The sequence below is a fragment of the Typha latifolia genome, chromosome 13 (genome assembly GCF_019914945.1).
Source record: "Typha latifolia isolate L0001 chromosome 13, TyphaL0001v2, whole genome shotgun sequence".
Lineage (NCBI taxonomy): Eukaryota > Viridiplantae > Streptophyta > Magnoliopsida > Poales > Typhaceae > Typha > Typha latifolia.
Genome location: NC_133098.1, coordinates 8290612 through 8313231, shown reverse-complemented (window position 1 = coordinate 8313231; position 22620 = coordinate 8290612). Strand labels below are relative to the sequence as shown.

The window sequence follows — 22620 nt, the reverse complement described above, 5'->3', positions numbered from 1 at the left end:
AACTTAGTTCCAAGAGTAAATTTTCCTTTTTGCATTTTCCTCACCTACATCTCAACACTATTGCACTAATTTATTAAGAGTGAAAAGGAAAAGGCATTTTTGCAATTCTGTGTGAGAGATAAGAAGCCTGGTTTGATTCAGTGTATAAAATATGGAAAATTAAAAGCAAAAGTCAAAATTCAAAATTCAAATCTGGATTAAAGCTAGGAAAGCTAAATCCTATTAGAGGAGATGGCCTTCCAGATCATGAAGCTGCAAGGTGGGCTTGCCTCACTTGAGGACCAATGGATAATGGAGCTTCTACTCTTTCTTTTTAGGATTGCAAATATGAATGTTGCAATCATTTCTTATAGGCTAAATGGAACTCTCACATTCTGGAACTATGCCCCAATATCACATTACATCCATAAAGTGTGAAACTGTAATACAATTGACTCTTGAGATATATAATAGAACAAAAAAAAATAACAGTCTGCAATCTCTTACGCAGTGAATGTAATGCAATGGATGTATAGACACCAAGGATTTGTTTAACTAGATTGTTCCAAATATTGTACAAGACTCGTTGCGTTCTCCTATTGATTTAAGAATCTTTAGCATATCACAAACAGTAAGTAACTCACCACACAAACGAAGCACAGCAGTCCAGACTGCTGGGGACTATTAAGAGTCTTCAGTTACAGAAACACAGATTGTCCAGAGCAAACATTAGTTCAACGCAAGATATGCCAAATTTCGTTAAGGTATCCACCAACCATGACCAACGATGCAACAGACACAACACCTGCAGGAAATATCTTCCCCGACTTCTTAAAGCGAGAGCCCATCACTGCAAGAAGAGCCCCAGATATACCTAGGATGTTTCGATAATAATAATAACCATTAGGGAATAAGAAGAGGATCAAATCTTAGAATACTAAGAATGGATGTAGTAGATGAAAACCCATCACCTACCTAGCCCCACAGACGAAGCGACAAATGGTGTTACCGGAAGTTGTGTGTATACGAAAGACAAGGCCGCAGCTGATATGACTCCGGCTGCTAATGATTTTGCGCTTCCAGCTTTTACATATCCCACAATGCCACCCACTGTCACAAAATCAATTGACACAAAGTACAAGTTACTAACAAAGACTAACAATGTTATTAGCTCATAAGTGTCCAAGCAAGAAAAGCAAGAAGATACAGGGATACAATATCAAGATTGCATTTACTATACAAAGATAGCTGTGATTCTGAACAAGGGTAAACACCTACCATTAATGTCTGAAATGTTGTTTCTTGAGCAATGTGACAACATTTTCTCAGCACTTCAAAATGATTCACATACAAAAAGATCTAGCATCTGAAGATTGCAGTTTATTTACAGCAAAGCATGCAATTTTTCCCTACTGTAAAAGTGGTTGAAAATTTATAACTCAAACAATAGGCTTGTAACTATGTATGTCAATCCAAATTCTAACTGGGGCTGCAGTCTTCACTTCTCCTCAATGAAAACAAAGATATAGTTATGTACTTCTATCGAGTGCAAACATTATTATCATTTCATGGGAGAGAGTCCCTACTCCCAATTCTCAAATGTAAGAAAGAAAACTGCCAGCATATACATCCTTCTCAAATTTCTCTTCATGACATACACACTAAAGCTCCGATAGTTTTCATTAGAAGTTCCTCTGAAACTCTCTTCTGCCCAGAGAGCTCAAAGTTTGGGCATTACATTCCCAGTGAGAAAATATTTTGAAAACTGCTCAGGTTCTGGATAAAGGAGACAACCCCTATTTGCTTTCTAGAAACTACATAGAAAACATGGAAATGAAGTTCATTAACTGGCATATTATGCGCTAACATCTTAACCATCTTCATCATCTCTTGTATTCTTGGTACTCTGTATGTTCAATAAGGGATCAAATTCCCAATAAGGTAACATGAACTTAGCTTTCTAGCATCCAAAACAAAAGGAAAAAAAGTTCATTTTTCCCCACATCAAACAATAGAAAAATGAAATCAGGCCGAACATTCTCGTCCTCATTGGAATACTTCTCCATTAATTTTTTTTCTTTTTTTCCTTCAAGGTCTTTGTCAAGCCAACCACATCCTTGAGACAAGCTCTATGGGATGGTCTGGAAGCTAAAGGAATGACAATGTTGAAACTAAAATCATTGGCTTATTGTATTTCACAAGCTCAGCAAGTGAAGTTCTTCTTTTCGTTGGATAATCATTTGACTATGTTCTCTAGAATAGTCAAATGGTAAGTCTGATGCAATTCAAGAATCTAATAAATGAATCAGGATATGAGAATGGAAATTTCAAATCTACAACATCTTTTACATCAGAACTCATAATTTTCACATTTCCACAGATTTGGTTACCAATATATATATATGACAGAGACAAACAAAAACAGCTTAGCTTTCAGGCCCAACCATTCTGGGTCAACTCCATTGTTAATACATAATCATACGAAGCACATATGATACTTCTACAGCATTAAGGTAAACTTGCATATCACATACACTACTAATACTACCTATTAATTCTTCAAATATTAGTATGCCGGTAAAGATAGCACAGAATATAAGGGAACTTAAGTATCCTATCATTCTCACAGCATGATAAGTTCCACTCAACTGAATGTTATTTAGTCACACTAGTGGCATTATTTCAGGCAAATTATAATATGTCTAGAATAAATTGAACACTTTTGAATATTCAAGACTCAATACTTTCAAATTAAACAACAATAGGGGGTATATCATATGCTTTATGCAAATATTCTTGCTATTATGTGTGACTTACACTAGCCAGAATTATTAGTTTTGATTCAAGAAAAGCAAAGAGAGCCCGAAAACCCATGACACTCAACGTATGAAGATCAATTTCAATACTCCAAGAAATATTGATGTCCCCTCATTATTTCGAAATTCAAATGTGTGAATAGTGGAGTTATCTCAGCTAATGATATGCTGTGCACATGGATACATGGCTATATTAAACTTCTTTGGTTCAACTACAGTGACCGTTTCTTCCATGCAAGATTCTTTGTTGAATAAGTGCTATAATGGAATTTTAAATATGCAACCATGTTATGCTACAATGACCTTTCAAGCATAGTAGTCTGAATTTCATGTATGCATCTTCTAAGTTCAAAACACATATAATTGAATTGATCGTTTTCAGTTGATCAAAATCAAGTGGATGTATTGAAAAGAAGAAGTGTACAGATTTTGTGAGAAAAATGGCCACAAGAGCCTCAATGAGTAAATGTATTATAAGTTTATAACCATCCCTCACGAATAAAGATCAGGTAAAAAGAAGTGAGTTTCTTTCAATCAGTAGGATGAGGCAGGCAGCATGAACCCAGTAAAGATCACTTTTCCAGCAAGATAAGAAGTTATATCCAACTTAATCTTGCTTCTGCAGCTCAAAGATGGCCCTAGAAGATAAGAACACAATAAAATAAGTTCACTACTATCGTTTCACAAGCATAAGTTCAAAATTATGTTTCCAAAGCTCAGGCAACAATACACAGACATCTTTACCAGCACCAAATGGAAAAAAAAAAAGCATAACAAATTAAAGTTATACAAGGTAACATCACTGCACTTAAATAATTATAAGCATCAAATATAAGAAATCTTAGAAAATGGTAATTGATATAAGTCTTTCTTATGCATGATAATTAGATGTTTGGATTTACAAATTCATGTCTACCTCTATACCCATAACTATTACCAAAAAGAATCTGAAATTTTTTTGTTTTGTTGCAAAAGCATCACTCAGTTGACCAAAATCATGAGAGGTTTAATGTTAGTAAACCAATCTTTTCTTAGAAAATACATTATACTTTATCTTGGATATCTGTAATGATCTTAAAAATTGTCCAACTAAAAAGTTCCAGAGCACCATAATTTGGAATGCCCAAGGGTCACCCGAGGCAAATCTCTAGAGCAACTTAGAAAGGAAAAGCTTGATTACGATCATACTAGTATTTGGAAAGACAGAGCATTCCTACTGCAGCAAATGCTTTTCATTGAGTAACGAAGATCATCCATTGCAGGATAATGGTGAAAATTCTGAAGATTGAAGAAATTTTCAAATGAACATGCAAGTTCAGGTCTACCAACTCAATTAAATATAGGGAAGTTGATGGGAAGAGATGAAGATCCATGCTTTTTGAGAACTTATCTGCTTGGGTGTGATTATCTAATACATGCCTATATGCTCAAAGAACTGATCTGGAAGAAACAAGAGTTTGATTTACAGGGTAAGATTGTCTAATTCTCCAGAATTTGTTATATATGATGACGTAAGACTTAAAATTAAGCCTCAGTAGATTGGTTATAAACAATTTCATTTCAATAAGATGTCAAGTTGATGCCCAAATTAGCGAAATTTGTAAAATTATCCCATAATATAAGCCCGTCAGCCAATAAAGGCACAGACGAATAGAATGAATTCTTCAAAATGCCTATTACCACCGACTAAAGCAGCATGACCCAGTGTCAGCTCCAGAGATATAGACACATACATCCTCTTATTCCTACTTTATTTTACTGCTGACTTTGTGATGATTTGGTTCCTATGAGGTGTACCAAGGACTTGGGGACGATAATAATTAGAGATAGTAGATTTGTACTTGGAGAAGGCTGAAGAATACTTCATAGTCCATGTGAAAGCAGTCATCAAGCCATTTTCTTCGGTAGGGCTGGACTAAGCTTGTGAGTATATTGACAATTAATATTGACAATAATAATTAATGTCCCCCCAACCCAACTGCCTCCCTTTCTCCCTTTTCTCTCTCTCTCTCTCTCTCTCTCTCTCTCTCTCTCTCTCTCTCTCTCTCTCTCTCTCTCTCTCTCTCTCTCTCTCCTTTCTTTCTTTCTTTCTCTCTTTTTCTCTTTTCTTTCTTTTTCTCTTTCTCACGGGTCTCTTTCTCACCGGCGACTGAGTATATCTCCAGTAACCTTGACCTCCGGCGACGTTCTTTGACGAAGATCTGACGACTTGGGTGAGTTTTTTTTTCAGTTTCTAATTCCTTCTTTTTTTATTGTGCACACTGCACCTGCAGCAGGTGCTGCTGCGCATCCGCAGCAGCAGTAGTAGTAGCACCTACTAGTGTTGCTACTGCACTTACTGGTGTTGCTGGTGCACTGCTGCTGCAGCAGTAACACTATTGGGCCTGGTGTTTCACCTCATAAATTTTAAATTATATTTTAATTTTTATTATATTTTTTAGTTGTAGAGTTAAAATATCAATGGCTCCAAAAGAGAAGTCATATGATATCGACATTGGGTGGCAACATTGTAGCATTATTGGGCAAGATAAAAGACGTGTTAAATGCAACTGGTGTGGAAAGGAAATAAGTAGTGGTGTTAGCCGTTAGAAAGAACATTTAGCTGGAAGACAAGAAAATGTAGCAGCTTACACTCAAGTGTCCATAGAAGTTAGAAAGCAGATGTTGGCTTATTTAATTGGCAAAAAGAAGGATAAACAATCTACACAACAAAGAGAGACAATGGTTCGTGAAGAATTGATGCATAATTATGTACATATTGATGATAATAGCAGTAAGCAGAGTGAGGAAGATGAGGAGAAGAGATAGATGAGGAGAGCAATTAAAGATAGCAAAAATATGTATAGAGAAGAAGAAGAGATGAGAAGTACTGGTGATAACTTTCAAAGATCTAGATTAGTTAATATACGAGGAGAGAGAATATGGGGGCAGTAGTTCTACCTATAAGACTCCTAGTGTTACAGCAGAGTCTGAAAATATTTGACCAATGAATACATATTTTTAGAAAAAAATGGGTTGTACACAGATTTCAATCAAGACAGCTCTTAAAGGAATTAAAAATGCAAAGAAACACATTGGTAGGATTATCTCTAAATTTTTCTTTTACAACCATATTTCTTTCAATATAGCTGATAGTCCTTACTATCACACTATGGTGGATGCTATACAATCAGTAGGGCCTGGTGTTCCGCCTCCTAGTTCAAATGATATTGCTACTAAATATCTTAACTCAGAGATAGATGAACTTCGTATTTACATTGAGACATTTAAATGGTATTGTGATGAATTTAGTTGTACATTGATGTGTTAGGTGGAGTACACAAAATAGAAGAAATATAATTAATTTCTTAGTGTACTCTAGCATAATGACAATATTTTTAAAGTCTGTGGATGCTACTGCTCATTTTAAAAATACATATTATATTTGTCAATTGATGGATTAGGTGGTACAAAAAATCGATGAAAAAAGAGTAGTCCGAGTGGTTACTGATAATGGGGCAAATTATAAAACTGCTGAAAAGTTACTTATGATAAAAAGACCTCATTTATATTGAACACCATGTGTTGCACATTGTATTGATCTAATGTTATAGGATAATGCAAAAGAGCCTGAAATTAACATGGTCATACATGAAGGTCAGAGTTTAACAAATTTTATATATAACTATGGTTGAGTTCTTAATTTACTCAGGCAAATGATTGGTGGTATGAAGATCATCAGACCTGGCGTCACTAGATTTGCCACTCACTTTTTAGCCTTAGAGAGCATCATACACTACAAGAATGATATTATGCGAATATTTACATCATAGGAGTGATCTATAAAAATTAAGAATATGAAACCTAAAGATAAATCTTTAGGTGAAACTTTGAAAAATATGGCTCTTGAAAATATATTTTGGAATAATATTACAATTGCCACCGCAGTATTTGAGCCTCTTATCAAAGTATTAAGACTTGTAGACAGTGATGACAAGTCTGAGATGAGTTTCTTATATGAGGCAATAGACATAGCAAAATAATCAATAAAAAAAATATGAGCCAAAGTTATAGAAAGTGGTGGAAGATGATTGATTCTAGATAAAACAAACAACTACATAGAGATATACACGCTACTGGTAGGCATGCTTTTAAGTAATAAGTTTTAATTTACCAATTTACTTTTATTTATGAATATTTAAAAACTAATGCTTACAAATTTTAAATTTCTACAAGGTATTATCTTAATCTAAGATTTCAATTCTCTACAAATGTAAATAATGATAGTGAAGTCTTATTGGGGGTTAGGAAGGTAATCAGTAAGCTTGAGCCCGATATTTATAAACAAATTCTTTGCGATAAAGAAGTGAGTTATGATTCAATTCAATAATTTTATTATTATTTATTTCAAATTTTAACTTTCAATATAATCAGTATGCAATAATATATTTCTGATTTCAGATAGAGAGATATAGATTGAGAGCTGGGCAATTCAGTACTGCTAAAGTTGCTGCAGCTATATCTCATAACACTTCAGCTGAATGGTAGCCTATCTATGGATGGGAGGAGGCACCAAATTTGACGCCAATAGCAAAGAAGATTTTAAGTCAAACTGTGTCTTCATCACAGTGTGAAAGAAATTGGACTACTTTCTCCTTAATCCACACAAAAACACGCAACCGATTGACAATGGAAAGATCGGATAAGTTAGTATTTTGTTATTATAATATGAGATTGAGGGAGAGAAATTTAAGAAGAAAGGCATAAAATAAACAACTGATTGATTTAAATCATGTTTTTGATGAATACCTCGACTCCATGGATCAGAGAAATAGAGGACAGGTTATTAGATGACAGAGATAACCTATGATTAGATGAGATATTAGGAGAAACCACGATGAGGGCAGAGGCTGGTACGAGGCGTTCAGCAGCGAGAGATAGTATACCTACTAGTACTAGTCATAGTCCTAATGATACATATGATGGTGAGATCGTTCCATCTACATTTGTTGAGGAAAGTCAAAGAGGCATAAGGATTGAAGACAGAGAAATTAAGGATATATATACATATCAACGACGTCATCATGAGAATGTTGCTTCCTATGATTATGGTACATCGAGTATTTATTGTTTGAAGCCATCACAAGATCCATATGCTAGTTATTACTCTCAGTATCCTCGGTATTCTCAGGCATAAGATCCAAATATTGGTTATTATCCTCCTCAGATGCAAGTCACACAACAAGATCCATATAATATGACTAGTATAATAGAATCACTTTTTGGAGTATCATGTCCCAGACATCAATATTTACAAACTTATGATGATTATGATAATGAAGACTATAGAAATTTACGAGAACTAGCTCGGTATTCATCAAAGCTATAAATTTTGAGTAAGTTAATACATTTTTTAAGTTTTTAGACTTCATATGTGAGTAAATTTTGTTTTCTTATTTTTCTGTCATTTTTTCTAAATTTTTCTGCACTTTTAAATAATATTTAGAATTTTATATAATTAAAAAATAGTCTGATCTAATACGAACGGCCGATACGTATCATTTTTCTGGACAGCCGATACCGATCCCGATTCCAATACTGGGAACCTTGGTTTTCCCAAATCCCAACATATACTGAAAGGTAGCAATAGGGTCAATTTATGTAGGTTTGTGATGGATTGGCTATACACCATGAAGTCTGACCTGCCAATTTTATCAAAACCTATTCAATAAATTGGTTGATGTTTTTTTTTTCTCTATTTTTGTTATCTAAACCTTGATTTTTTTCTCACCTCTATAAATTGAGTACTCGTCTTTCTGATTATTATCAAACACAAAACCCTATTAATATTCTTTGTGCTTCAAACACTATCTATGGTAAGGAGTTAAAGTGACCTTAATCATCATTCTTTTGTCATACTCCTAGAGTCATCTTGATGGAAATTCCCATATTCTTCTGTCAGGTTAATAATTAGGGAATTTCATAATTTACACCTTATGTTTTGCTCCTATTATTATAAATACACTACCATATGATATTTATCAAAGATGGTTGTGTAGGCACAGTACCGACATGTAGAATAAGGGATTGCTCTTATGGATTTGATTATCCGCTGATGCATGATGGGTAGACTATACAAAATAGAAAAAATATAATTAATTTCTTGGAGTACTCATAATAGAGATAGTATTTTTGAAGTATGTGGATGCTATTGCTCATCTGAAAAATGCATATTATATTTTTAGGTTAATGGATGATGCAATAGAAGAGGGGAAAAAATAATTATCTAGGTGGTTACTGATAATTAGGCAATTCTTATGTTGAGAAAGCATTTGTATTGGACGTCATTTGTCACACATTTTCTTGATCTCATATTGAAGGATTTGCCAAAAATGTTGAAATTGAAAAGGCTTGAGGATGACAAATTTTATATATAACTATAGCTAAGTTCTTCATTTACTTAAGCAAATGGTTGGTGGTAGAGAAATAATCAAACCAACATCACTAGATTAGTAGATTCACTATTCATAACTTTGGGGAGCATCTATCTTATTGATACCTTACAAAAAAACTCCACTTGAATCATTTGATTCCTCTTTATCGATAAAAGCCCGTACTCGATAAAATTAGTTGTTTCAAGCACAGGAAAAAATAAATGAGAACAAAAAAAATCTTATAATAAATGGGTGCATGCGGGTAGTGGGGACTAGGGAATGAACCAAGGCCAGACCGTGAGCTCACGTTCATGGTAACATGTCCATGCCCCCCTAAAATTTCAAAACTATACGACCAGAAGATTTGTGTAATTTTGTAATTTGGCCCCTTAATTTATGTAATTTTTCTATTTGGCCCCCTCTTAATATGGTTAATATAGCAAAACATTAAGAATTTAGAAAGAGGAATTGTGGCAACTCTAAAAATGGCAGCATATATAAAATTTTTTGAATAGGTTTCCTATAAATTAAAAACTATTAGAATTTCTTTAATCTACCTTTTTTTGGTGATTAGTTTTCTAAATTAATAAAACAAACATGCACAAGAAGCGTACAATCGGATATAATATGATCTAATCCCTCCCTTTCACATTCCCTAGATATCAAGATTTTCCTTCTAATCAAGCTATTTACCCTATTAATATCGAGTTTAGTGTTTAATAAGAATGTAAATTAGTTGGATTTAGTTTAGCAATAGTGACGCTCAAAGTTATAACTATCAAGGTTCAAGTTGAATAATTCTGCATGAAAATTAAGACAAACTATTAAAGATGATTAGGTAACTCTAACTAAGAAGGATGCTACCCATTGCAACAAATTTGAGAACTTCAGGACAAAGGCAGTGTGACAAAGGCAATGGAGTTACTACGAGAGTGAATAGTGGAACAGCAATAATGGCCGCGTCAAACAGTTGCAGAGGACGGAGTAGGCAAAATTGACAATAGAGAATTAGGAGCAACAATAGAGGGAGAACAAAGACTAGGGGCCTTGGTAGTGGAATTGGCAATGATGATAATGACACAGAGGAGGAAGCAGTGGCGTTAGCGGCCAAAAGGAAGATGTGGGAGTAGGTGGGGAAACGCGATGGCAATGACAGTTGTAAAGAGAAGGCTGCAACAATGAAGGAGAAACAATGACTGAGAATAATCTCTGACGATGGTGATGGTGAAGAGGCAACGACAACAATGGCAGTAACGAGGCAATAGCAAGGATAGTGATAATTAGGCGGAGATGTGGTGGAAAAGACAATAGCGACATCGACAAAGATGAAATAGCAACGCCAGCGAAAAAATGACATGGTGGTGCTAAAGCCAAAGACGACAGTGGTGTCGGGAATGATAGTATGTGGCAGAAATAGTGGCAACAATGGATGAGAAGGCAATAGTGGCTAGGGTTTTCCAATGGTAGGGGAGGCTCGAGCCGAAAAAAGAGGATTAATGGTGGGGACATCACTTTTTGTCACGTTTATTCTCGTAAGCATAAAAGGACTGCACCCGTGGCCCTTTGGCTTAACGAGGGTTGTGACTAGTCACCTTCTAAAGCTATTTTTTTTCATCTTGTTTTTTAGTCACCTTCTAGGGCTATTTTCTTATTTTATCTTTTATTTTATTTGGCCTATATAAAAGCTTGTAATCATCTTTTATGGGTTAATGAATATTTTGAGAGCTTTTGCCTATTGAGTGTTTGTTGGTGGATTCCAACGTCGATAGATTCCGACACCCCGATTAGTAGATTCCTCGGGTTTGATTATTTCTCCCTACTTTTTCTTCTCAACTCTACAATCAAGGCGTTGTTCTGCATCAGCTTTGGTATCAGAGCGGCTCGTTTCCTAGTTTATGGACGCTCCACCGCCTGGTTTCTACGCAGCGCCTCATCTTTTCTTCGTCAGATCAATCGTTCCACGAACACCAGATCGCTACGAGATCCGCCGCCCGATAACACTAGGATCCGGATCCGAGTTACGCGAGGAGATCACCCTCAAGGAGAAAAGCAATAAACCATTACCATCACAAGGAGATAATCACAAGTAAGCTTTATTCAATAGATTTTCTTTCCCCGTTTTAGATTAAAAAAAGAAAAAAGAAAAAAAGAGAAAAAAAAAGAGAGAAAAAAGAAAGAAAGAAAGAGCTCACTGAAAAAAAAAGAGAAAAAAAAATCCGAAATTCAGTTTGTTTGTTTCATCTTTATTTTTAATTTTAGATTTCGAAAATTTCGAAATTAATTTTAGAAGATATTTTTTTTTCTTCTTTTTCTTATTTACCTTTTCCATAATTTTAGGGATTAGTTTCCAAAATTTTAGGGATTAGTTTCCAAAATTTTATGGATTAGTTTCCATAATTTTACAGATTAGTTTCCATAATTTTATGGATTAGTTTCCAAAATTTTAGGGATTAGTTTCCATAATTTTTGAAAATTAGTTCCCTAATTTTAAGATAAATACCTATCTTATTTACTTCCCTAACTTAATCCCAACCAACCCAATCCAAACCCATCGTCATCTTCCTCCTCTTTAGCCCCAGCCGTCACTCACATCCATCATCCCATCTTCCTCTGTTCGCCGACCTCCACGGACGACGCCACCGCCAATTTCCACGGCCCTTGCTCTGCCGTGCCGCCATCTTCACCACCATCGCTGCCCTCGCAGCCCTTGCACGCCTGCCGCTACCGCAGCCCACCCCGCCGCAATTTTCAACCGCAGACCACCCATCTCGCGGCCATCTTTGCCGCTACGACCACTACCGCCACTTCCACCGCCCCCTCGCCCGTGCCCCATCTTCACCGCCGCCGCTCTACTACTATCGTCACTGCGCAGCCCGCGCGGGCTCGCGCAGCATCGCTTCATCATAGTCGTCGCCGCCATTCTTGCGGCTCCCTACCATCGCAGCTGCCACAGCTGTCTCTACCACCGCAGCCGTCACCACCGTCGCTGTTATTGGATTCCGGTCACCGTTATCACGACCACCATCTACAGTGGACGTGCGACATTCGGTAACATCCATCATTTCTTTACTGTTATTTGTTAGTCTTAAAATAGCAACTATCTTTCTGTTGGTGTGGATCATAAACATATTGAGCCTATTATTGCCTGCTATTGCCTACCTATTTACATTGCTTAATTCATTTGTTTTATTTCAACAAAAGCGTGAGCCTGATATTGCCTATCTACTTCTTTTTGTTTGTTACAAAAAAAAAACAATTAATATTAACGGTAGAACTAGCTAGGTTAGAGGGAAAGTCTTGACATATCTGCAGTCCCCGTTTCGATCTTAGGAACTTGTACTACTGAAAACTTCGTAAGTGGCTGTAGGTTATTCTGGTTATTACTCCCTTATTGTTCGCTGTGATCTCTTAGCTTGCATATCATCATTCATTTATTACATTTATTTCTTTAGTGGTAGAGACATTTTATATGAACCTTCGTAGTGGTAAGAGAGTATCTCACCTTTCATCCCAGTCTATTATGGAACCCAATATCATGGAAGATTTTCGTCGATTTTTACAAGAGTCCATTGAAACCATTACTACCAGATTGGACGACTTCAATGCTCGTCTTGAGGCTATTGAGATAGGTCGTGACCAACATGAGACTAGGAGTGACGTCGGTGCGTCCAACACGGGTGCCATGCGTGCCGCTCCTAATGTCGAGACCCATCGACAGGCTCCATACTACACTCACCATGAGAGAGGTCTTGAGAGAGAACCCCATAGGCAAAATTATCGTAAAGATACATTTGATTTTCAAAATAACAGGGGGTTTAGAGACAATGTCGCCTTTAGAGAATCTCAAAACCATGACAATCAAATTATAAAAAATATTAAGGTGGATGCCCCAACTTTTGACGGACGCTTAAATCCTGCTGTATTTACTGACTGGCTCTGTGAGATGGACCATTTCTTTGAGTGGTATGATCTACCAGAAAACCGACGCGTTAGATTTGCCCAAATGAAACTAGTCGGCCGGGCCAAACTGTTTTGGCAAAGTATAGAACTATTAGTGCGATGAAACCAACCTTCCATAATTCATTGGCATGAAATGAAAGAAAAATTAAAAGAAAAATATTTGCCACATTCTTATCTTGGTGACCTTTTGGATCAATGGAATAATTTTAAACAAGGAAATAGGCCTGTGAGCGATTATGTCTCCCAATTTGAGGAATATATGCTGAGGTGTAATGTTGTGGAGGATGAGAGGATGACACTGAGTCGTTTTAGGCGTGGCCTTAACGACGACATTCGAAGAGAGTTAGTTTTCTGGGAGGTTACCTCCTTGGACCAAGCTTACACTCTTGCTTTGAACTACGAGATGGTTAATAGGCAACAATTGCCTAGGCGACCAGTGGGCGCACCCTCCCAGCTACGCACCCGCCGGCGTAAAAGCTCCACCACCATTGGTACCTACCGTAACTACCCAAACCGCCGCACCCGCCCAACCCGACAAGGGAAGGGGCCCTCCATGAAACTGCACCTGTTAATGACCTCCGTCGATGTTACAAATGCCGACAAATTGGTTATGCAGCCTCAAACTGTCCTCGAAAGGCTCTTTATCTTGGGGAACAGGATGACATTATCGGGGAAAATGAGCCCTAAAATAATTAATAAAGATAACAAGAAAAATGCTCCAAGTAAAAAGGGTTTGCACATAATAAACTCTAAAGAATTTGAAAAGGAAGCAAACCAAGGCTCTATTGTGTTTGCCTTGGTAGCTCGTAAAGTTGGGAGCACTACCCTCACTCCATCATTCGACGAATCTGCTTCTATACTAAATGAGTTTCAAGATGTGTTTTCGGATGATCTGCTGCACCAACTGCCTCATTTACGCAATATCCAACATGCAATTGACTTTGTCCCTAGAGCGTCCCTCCCAAACTTGCCACACTATCGAATGAGCCCCAAAGAACATGTTGAACTGCAACATCAGGTAAATGAACTTCTTATGAAGGGTTTCATCCGCGAGAGCCTAAGCCCTTATGCTGTGCCTGCCTTGCTCATGCCAAAGAAGGATGGGTCCTGGCGTATGTGTGTCGATAGTCGAGCCATCAATAGAATAACAGTCAAATATCATTTTCCCATTCCACGACTTGATGACATGCTTGATATGATAGCGGGAGCTTCAATTTTCTCTAAGATCGATCTTAAAAGTGGTTATCACCAAATCCGAATTCGCCCAAGCGATGAATGGAAAACTGCTTTTAAGACGAAAGACGGGTTGTATGAATGGTTGGTAATGCCTTTCGGTTTATCAAATGCCCCAAGCACTTTCATGCGTGTTATGACACAAGTGCTTCACCCATTCATGGGCAAATTTCTTGTGGTGTATTTTGATGATATTTTGATTTATAGTCGATCAAAAGAGCTTCATTTGGACCATTTACGTCAAGTCTATCTAGCGCTTCGTGCTGCTCCACTCTATGGCAATAGGAAGAAGTGTTCTTTTCTTGTCGATCAAGTCATCTTTTTAGGATTTGTGGTTACTTCAGAAGGAGTCCACGCTGACCCTGAGAAGGTCAAGGCAATTGTTGATTGGCTGAAACCACAAAATATTCATGATGTGCGTAGCTTTCATGGCCTTGCTACTTTTTATCGCCACTTCATTCGAGGGTTTAGTACTATCATGTTGCCGATCACTGCTTGCTTGAAGAAAGGAGATTTTCGTTGGAGTAAGACAGCAAATAAAGCTTTTGAAGAGATTAAGAAGAAAATGACAATAGCGCCTGTAATTCATCTTCCTGACTTTTCCAAAGCTTTCGAGGTGGAATGTGATGCCTCAAGCATCGGGATCGGCGGTGTCCTTAGCAAGGAATGTCATCCTGTTGCCTATTTCAGCGAAAAACTAAATGAGGCTAAGAAAAAATACTCCACTTACGATAAGGAATTTTATGCGGTTATTCAAGCTTTACGCTATTGGCACCATTATTTACTTCCACATGAATTCGTGCTTTATTCCGACCACGAAGCTCTTCGATTCCTAAATTCTTAGAAGAAACTAAATTCGAGACATGCTCGTTAGATCGAGTTCTTACAGGAGTATACTTTTGTACTCAAACATAGAGCTGGGGTTGAGAATAAGGTGGCTGATGCGCTTAGCCGAAGGGTTTACCTTCTGTCTGCCATTAGCATCAAAGTCACTGGGTTTGACAAAATGAAGGAAGATTATACAACTTGTTCGGACTTTGGCGAAATCGTTCTCACTTTGCTGACTGATCTGAACTTAGCTTTGGACAGTTATTTCCTCCAAGACGGTTACCTGTTTAAGGCTAACAAGCTTTGTGTTCCCCGTACGTCCGTGCGTGACTTCCTTGTTTGGGAGATCCATACCGGCGGCCTATCGGGTCATTTTGGACGTGATAAGACCATTGAGGAAGTGGAGCACCAATTCTACTGGCCAAATCTCAAACGTGACGTCGCAAAATTAGTTGATCAATGTAGGACTTGTCAGTTAGCAAAGCACAGAAAACAAAACATTGGACTTTACACTCTGTTACCTGTGCCTGATCACCCGTGGCAGGATGTTAGTATGGATTTTGTCCTGGGCTTGCCTCGCACATTTAGAAAACATGATTCAATCCTCGTCGTTGTGGATCGCTTCTCTAAGATGGCCCATTTTATTCCTTATACTAAGACCTCTGATGCGTCACAAGTGGCCAAATTGTACTTTGCCCATATCGTCAAGTTATATGGTCTTCCACAAACTATTGTTTCCGACCGAGATATTCGCTTTATGAGCTATTTTTGGAAAACCTTATGGCACATGGTTGGCACAAAATTAAAATTTTCTACTGTCTATCATTCTCAAACCGAGGTTGTTAATCGTAGTCTTGGAAATCTTTTGCGCTGTCTCGTGGGTAATCATAACAAAAACTGGGATGCCATTCTTCCTATAGCCCAATTTGCATATAATAACTCCATTAATAGGTCTATTGGCATGAGCCCATTTGAAGTTGTTCATGGTTTTAAAGCACGCAAACCTTTAGATCTGTTGCCTATGTCATCTCATTCTAGAATCTCTGAGTCTGCCGAAACATTTGCACATCATATTCATTCTTTACATCAAGAGATCACTAAGAGAATTGAGGTGAGTCACCAGTATAAATTACATGCCGACTTGCACAAACGTGCCAAGGAGTTCGATGTTGGAGATTATGTTATGATTCGTCTTAGACCCGAACGATTCCCTTCGGGAGCTGTTCGGAAGTTGCATGCCCGTAGTGCAGAACCTTTCCAAGTTCTAAAACGTGTTGGTGCTAATGCTTATGTCATTGATATTCCCCATGATTATGGCATTAGTTATACTTTTAATATTGAGGATCTAGCAGCCTACCATCCACCTATGCACATCCCCACCGAACCCTATGCTACATCTACTATCCTTCTAGACATCCCTACTGTGTCACCTACCACTTCTCCTTTCCCATCCACATCACAAGAAAAGATAGACGCTATTTTAGATGATCAAATAACATCTACTGTAGAAGGAGGGGTTCACCGTTTTCTCGTTCGATGACACGGGCGACCAGAGTCTGATTGTACGTGGATCACTCACGAGGAGTTACAGCAGCTTGACCCTGATATTTTGGAGTACTATCAGAGCCACTCGACTGGGTCGAGTTTCTTCCACCCCGAGAGAGTTGGTGGGGACACCACTTTTTGTCACGTTTATTCTCGTAAGCACAAAAGGGCTGCACCCGTGGCCCTTTGGCTTAACGAGGGTTGTGACTAGCCACCTTCTAGGGCTATTTTTTTTCATCTTGTTTTTTAGTCACCTTCTAGGGCTATTTTTGTATTTTATCTTTTACTTTATTTGGCCTATATAAAGGCTTGTAATCATCTTTTATGGGTTAATGAATATTTTGAGAGCTTTTGCCTATTGAGTGTTTGTTGGTAGATTCCAACGTCGGTGGATTCCGACACCCCGATTGGTGGATTCGTCGGGTTTGATTATTTCTCCCTACTTTTTCTTCTCAACTCTACAATCAAGACGTTGTTCTGCATCAATTAAAGGCTAATTAGTCAGATTGGTCGAGTTAGTTTAGGTTTGCACTAGCTGGCTCAAATTAAGTTGTGTCATGTGAGGGAAAAAGAGAAAATAAAGGTTAACGGGCTAAGGAGTTTGATGGTTTGCAAAGAGGTTTGGCTTAAGTGGGGTTTGGGTTAAAAAAATAGGATCTGGGTTTAAGTGAATTTGGGAGGAAAAAGGTTAACTCAAAATTTGGATAAGTTTTGGTAATTTTGGTAAAGTAGGAATGTAGGATTTATATTTAACGAGGAATAATAAAAGAGATAGAGGTCACTGAGAATTATACTAAAAAAGAGGCTAAATTTGTTGAGATGGCATAAAACAAAATCTCCTAAATTATTCAAAAATTTTGAGATTAAAAGGGAAAGGATAAGAATTTTCAATTTTCAATCAATTCTTTTCAAACAAACATTCTCCATTTTACTTTTTTTACTTTGCTACGGTGGTGAAGGTGGAGAAGACGATGAAGGTCTTGACAATGGTGACAATGGAGGAATAGGAGAAGATGATCATTGAATCTCACTTCGTGGTTCGATGGTGACGACAAGGTCTTCTTGTTCAATGAGAGGCTTGAGATATAGTAGGATCTTTATTTTTTATACCAATTTCGTAAAATGATGGTAGGCGAAGAATAAAAAAACAAACCAGTGGAATCCATCAATAGTGTTAATTTCAATCCAAGCTTGATTAGAGCCAAGCTCGATCAAGCTTGGCTCGTTTACACCCCTAGCTGTGACCCCGAAGAAGCCCTTAGAGATGACCCCAATGCCATCTTCCTTAGCCGCGGTGAAAGACAGGGCCCAAAACCCTAGTTTTCCACTAGCGGCAATCCAGGTGCTCCTGCCCCAAATGGCCACGTCCGGTTCCCTCCACGGAACCCCCTCACCCGAGCCAGGCCGACGGCAGGCGCAGCAAACGGTCAGAAGACTGTCGTTATGATACATTTAGTTAGGATCTTTTCTTATTACATTAATTATTTATTTTTATTAAAATAAAATTTTTGTAGGTCACGTTCAAATGTAGGAGGGGTCGTGTTCAAATGCCCTTGCGAACGCTTGCATCAGGTTCGCAAATACAGAGGACGCGGAAAGCGCGTTCGAACGCGGTCGGGCACGTTCGAACGCCTACATCGGGTTCGCACATAGAGAGAACGTCTTTTGTGCGTTCAAACGTGATCGGGCGCATTCGAACACGATCAGCGGGATTGCACTAGGATTAGGATTAGTTATTGTATTAGGGCTTGTTAGCTAGCCTCTATAAAGGTGTGGATGATAGCCAAATTCATTATCCTATTGAATTATTGATTTCTTGCCTCCTATCTTCTCTCTATTCTCTCTCTTCACCATCCTTCCACCTCTACCGTTGGTAAGGTCTCTCCTAACTTCTAATCTCCCTCGTCTGCCGAGTCCTCCCTCTTTTTTGGGATTTCGACCACTTCTATCTCTTTGTCTATATCTTTTAACCACATCCACCATCCATCTTCATCTCCATACCCATCTATAACCCTAACATCCACTCCACCTGTCACCACTATTATCACCCGCATTCTTTCGTGTTTTCGTCCCAGTTGTAGTTTGAATCTGCGAAGGGCATAAATATGAAAATTGTAGATCAGGGAGTTACAAATCTAATCCACTTGGTTTCGTAATTTTCTGACTACCGGAGAATATTTTGCGAATATTTTTCCACAGTAGTGCCGACTGATTCCTATAATAAATCCAAATCTTAAAGGAATCATTCCGTAGCCTATCTTTTGGTACCGTAGAACCCATCACGTTGATATCCATTCTTGTTGTAGTGAAACCGTAGCTCATGGTTGCTGTTTTGGCCCTTCCGTTGCCACCAGTGGCCATGGTTGATTCCCTAGCACGACTGTCATCCGGTGGTAGCCACCTCAACCGTCGGAGACTGCCGCGTGGCCAAACCCAACGACCAAGCTCACGACGATATCACCCGAGCCAAACCATGTCAGGATGGCTTCGCTGAGGGTCTCCGTCTCCTCTACTCCATTGCAGTGGGGCTATGGCCACTAACCAACCGCAGACACTAAGAGTCGGGGGGACCCATCGGCGACGAGCCATGGCCGCCACTACTGCAACCTGAGCCTGAGCTCGATAATTGGCTACCATAGTCGCTCCGCCGCCGCAAGAGCCACTTGGATGTTAATTTCCAGTGACACACTACCTAACTTAGTCGTCGCTGGCACCAATGCAGCCCATAGCAGCACCCGTACGCCAAAAATTCTTTTCAGCCCTAGGGTTAGGATTTTGGCTATGGGATGGAAAAGATGAAGTGCACGTATCTCGAGGCATGCTGAAGTTTTTTTATCTAGCTCGACCACCTCACGTTAACCAATTGGAAACCCATGAGCGTGACTTGGGCTCGAGAACAAGCCTAAGGATAACTGACTGAGCCGAACCCATGGGCCCACAAGCACGACATGAGCCAAAAAGTCTAGCTTGCGTACTAGTCACATTGAGGACAAGGTAACGGAAGCATAGTGGATTAATACGATCCAAGTTTAATAGGATTGAATCACGGAGACATTGGGCTCAATGGATTGAGTATATTTATCTTTTAATTAGTTCATATTTATGTAAGCCCTTAAGGCAAGTCTAGTTAAATCATGTAAGTCACTAAAGCAAGTCCTAGTTCGAGGCGCCTAAACTTTTAGGACTAGTCCGAGTATGACTCATTATATATGACTTCTATATATAGAGGGACCAGGCTATATATAGAGGGACCAGGCTTCTTTGTTTAATAATCCAAGCATTGAGAATAATTGAGTTTAGTTATTTTATTATCAACGCATTTATCATTTTATCGTAATCATTAAATTGCATTTATCTTCATAGGAGTAGATTGTAACCGTAAAACTCTTCCAAGCACCCAAACCCTAGCCACCATCCTCCACCACCATTCACCCTACTTTACAGCCGTTCATCACCACTCTTGGCAGTCTGCCACCCTCCAACGACCGCCGCAATATTGAATATTACCAATCTGTCCCATTCTGACATTCCACAATTATTTTATTTTATATTTTTTTATCCCTACCTTTGATTTAGGTGTAATCAAAATCATTAGAACCCTAACTATCACCATATAAGTTTTCATAACTTTTTTACATCTAGATCGTTCCAAATCTAGTTCGTAACATTCATGTCGAACCTGAATAATTAGAACTACAAAGACCTTGCAAGCTCTCCTACCCTAGAATTGGTGCAAACACCATATTGGAAAAATCATGTATTTGAACAATGAACAATGAATCACCTCTTTTAGAATTGAGTTAAAATTTAAGTGGGGTCTTCACATTATTAGTGATGGATTAATAATGAAATTGAAAAAGTTAAAAGAGTAATTTAATATCATGAATTCACTTATTCAAATCTATTAAGAGACTTGAATAGATATTGGCTTTAATATTGCTATCATGACCATAGAAAATAAATAGAGGTGAGTTTAGTACTTCATTTACATTGATTATTTGAAAAATTGTTGGTAGAATATATAAAGTACCAAGTTGCTCATGGGAACGAAACGACGCATCTAGTCACGAAATGGCACATCGTTTTTACGTGAAGGACACACCTCTTTAGATCAAAATCGAACAGCAAAATCCTATCTAACAAAAAATATAAAAATGTTGGACTTGACCTGCGCACCAACCAAACCGAACCAAGCTGAGCCGGGCTAGACGGCGCGCATCGGTACCCTTTAGAGCCCAAAGATTCATGAGCAATTTAGTACTTTATATACTCTACTAATATTTCTCAAATAATCAATTTCTCAAATAGGCAAAGTAATACTAAACTCACTTTTCTTTATTTTTTATTACCATGATAGTCACTTTAAACCAATTTTCATTCACTTCTCTTCATGGATTTGTATAAGTGAATGCATGACATTAAAGTACTCTTTGAACTCTTTCAATTCCACTATTAATCCATTATTAATAATATGTGAACCCATTTAAATTTTAGCTCAAAGTTATATAAAATTCATATTCAAATACATAATTTTTCCAACGCACCATACCTAGATCATTGATCAGACATCATGAAAGAGAGACTTTAAGGGTAGTTTAGTCTTTCCATGTTAAGGTATTTCAGTTTTTTTGTCTTTTTAGGGTTTGCCTATAAAAATGGTCGATTATCTTCTTATTTGAGGTTAATGAATGTTTTGAGATTTGAGATCATCTATGTTACGTTGGTAAATTCCAACACTCATTAATAGATTCAAGGGCTTCTTTCTCATTGGTGAATTCAAATATCCCATAGGTGGATTTGGGGGTTTGCTACTTTATTTTTCTTATATCATAGTCCTGCATCAATTTCTTATCTAAGATAGATAGTTACAACTCTGGAATTACCAATTGAAATATACCTCATACATATCCGCAACTATTACCACAAGATCTAAGTTAATCGACAATTAAGCATATGATCTCTAGACATAAACTTAGGTCTCCATAGTTATGGACAATAGAATGTTGATATCTAGAAATAAACCCAACTAAAAAGTTTTACTGCAGCATAATTTCGAAATGCAAGTATATAAAGCCCCTAATAGACCAAATAAACTCATTAGATTGGTTCTAAACGATTTTATTTCCGCTATTATGCGAACTCCATGCCCTAATTAGAAGAACTAGCAAAAATCTATCAGATAAAGAGAAGTTAATCACCTAAATTAAGACGAAGAAGAAGAAGAAGAAGAAGAAGAAGAAGAAGAAGAAGAAGAAGAAGAAGAAGAAGAAGAAGAAAACGCATTCTTACCACCGACGAGAGCAGCATAAGCCAGCGTCAGCTTCTGCGATATAGACAAATGATCATCGCCCATCTCCTCTTTATCCGACTTTATTACACCGGAGATCTAAGACACGGCAGCAACGACAAGTAATCGAGGGAGTTGATTTTGGATTCGGAGGGAGACGAGAGTTGTACTCGTCATATGTTGTGAAAGAGGTCGTGGAAGCCATTTCTTCTGCTGTGGCATCTGGGGGACCCACGGGTTTAGAAACTTCGGAGTTCTGTAGAAGACACTGGAAACGAGAAGCTATGTGGAATCAACGCTTTTGTTGCATGTATATCCTCCCTAATTGATATTAAGTACCAAACAACACACTATATTTTAGTGATTTTCTAATTTAATACTAATAGACTCTGATATCAAATTGTTAAGCTCTGATACCAAATTGATAGGATTTAGAACCAAAAGATCGGCTACGGAATAATTCCTTAAGATCTAAATTTATTGCAAGAAACAGTCCGCACAACTGTGAGAAAATATTCATCAGATATTCTTCGATAGTTGGGTTGGATCCGTAACTTCC

General features: G+C 37.9%; 1 protein-coding gene across 1 annotated transcript; it reads right to left on the bottom strand.

Annotated features, from left to right (window-relative positions):
- Positions 1-512: 512 nt before the first annotated feature.
- Positions 513-22347, bottom strand: LOC140800345 (protein FATTY ACID EXPORT 2, chloroplastic). The gene is made up of 3 exons (XM_073155083.1): positions 22064-22347; positions 955-1089; positions 513-853 (listed from the first exon to the last, which is right to left on the bottom strand). The coding sequence occupies exons 1-3, from the start codon at positions 22125-22127 to the stop codon at positions 714-716; spliced, it is 339 nt and encodes a 112-aa protein (XP_073011184.1). The 5' UTR covers positions 22128-22347; the 3' UTR covers positions 513-713.
- Between the last annotated feature and the right edge of the window lie 273 nt (positions 22348-22620).

What these genes read in the sequence shown, in the direction of transcription:
- LOC140800345 (XM_073155083.1), bottom strand. Translation starts at nt 22,127, where the DNA reads ATGGGCGATGATCATTTGTCTATATCGCAGAAGCTGACGCTGGCTTAT. An exon ending in TTATGCTGCTCTCGTCGGTG is followed by an intron (nt 1,090 to 22,063) that starts GTAAGAATGCGT and finishes ATTTTGTGACAG; the next exon opens with TGGGTGGCATTGTGGGATAT. An exon ending in CGCTTCGTCTGTGGGGCTAG is followed by an intron (nt 854 to 954) that starts GTAGGTGATGGG and finishes GAAACATCCTAG; the next exon opens with GTATATCTGGGGCTCTTCTT.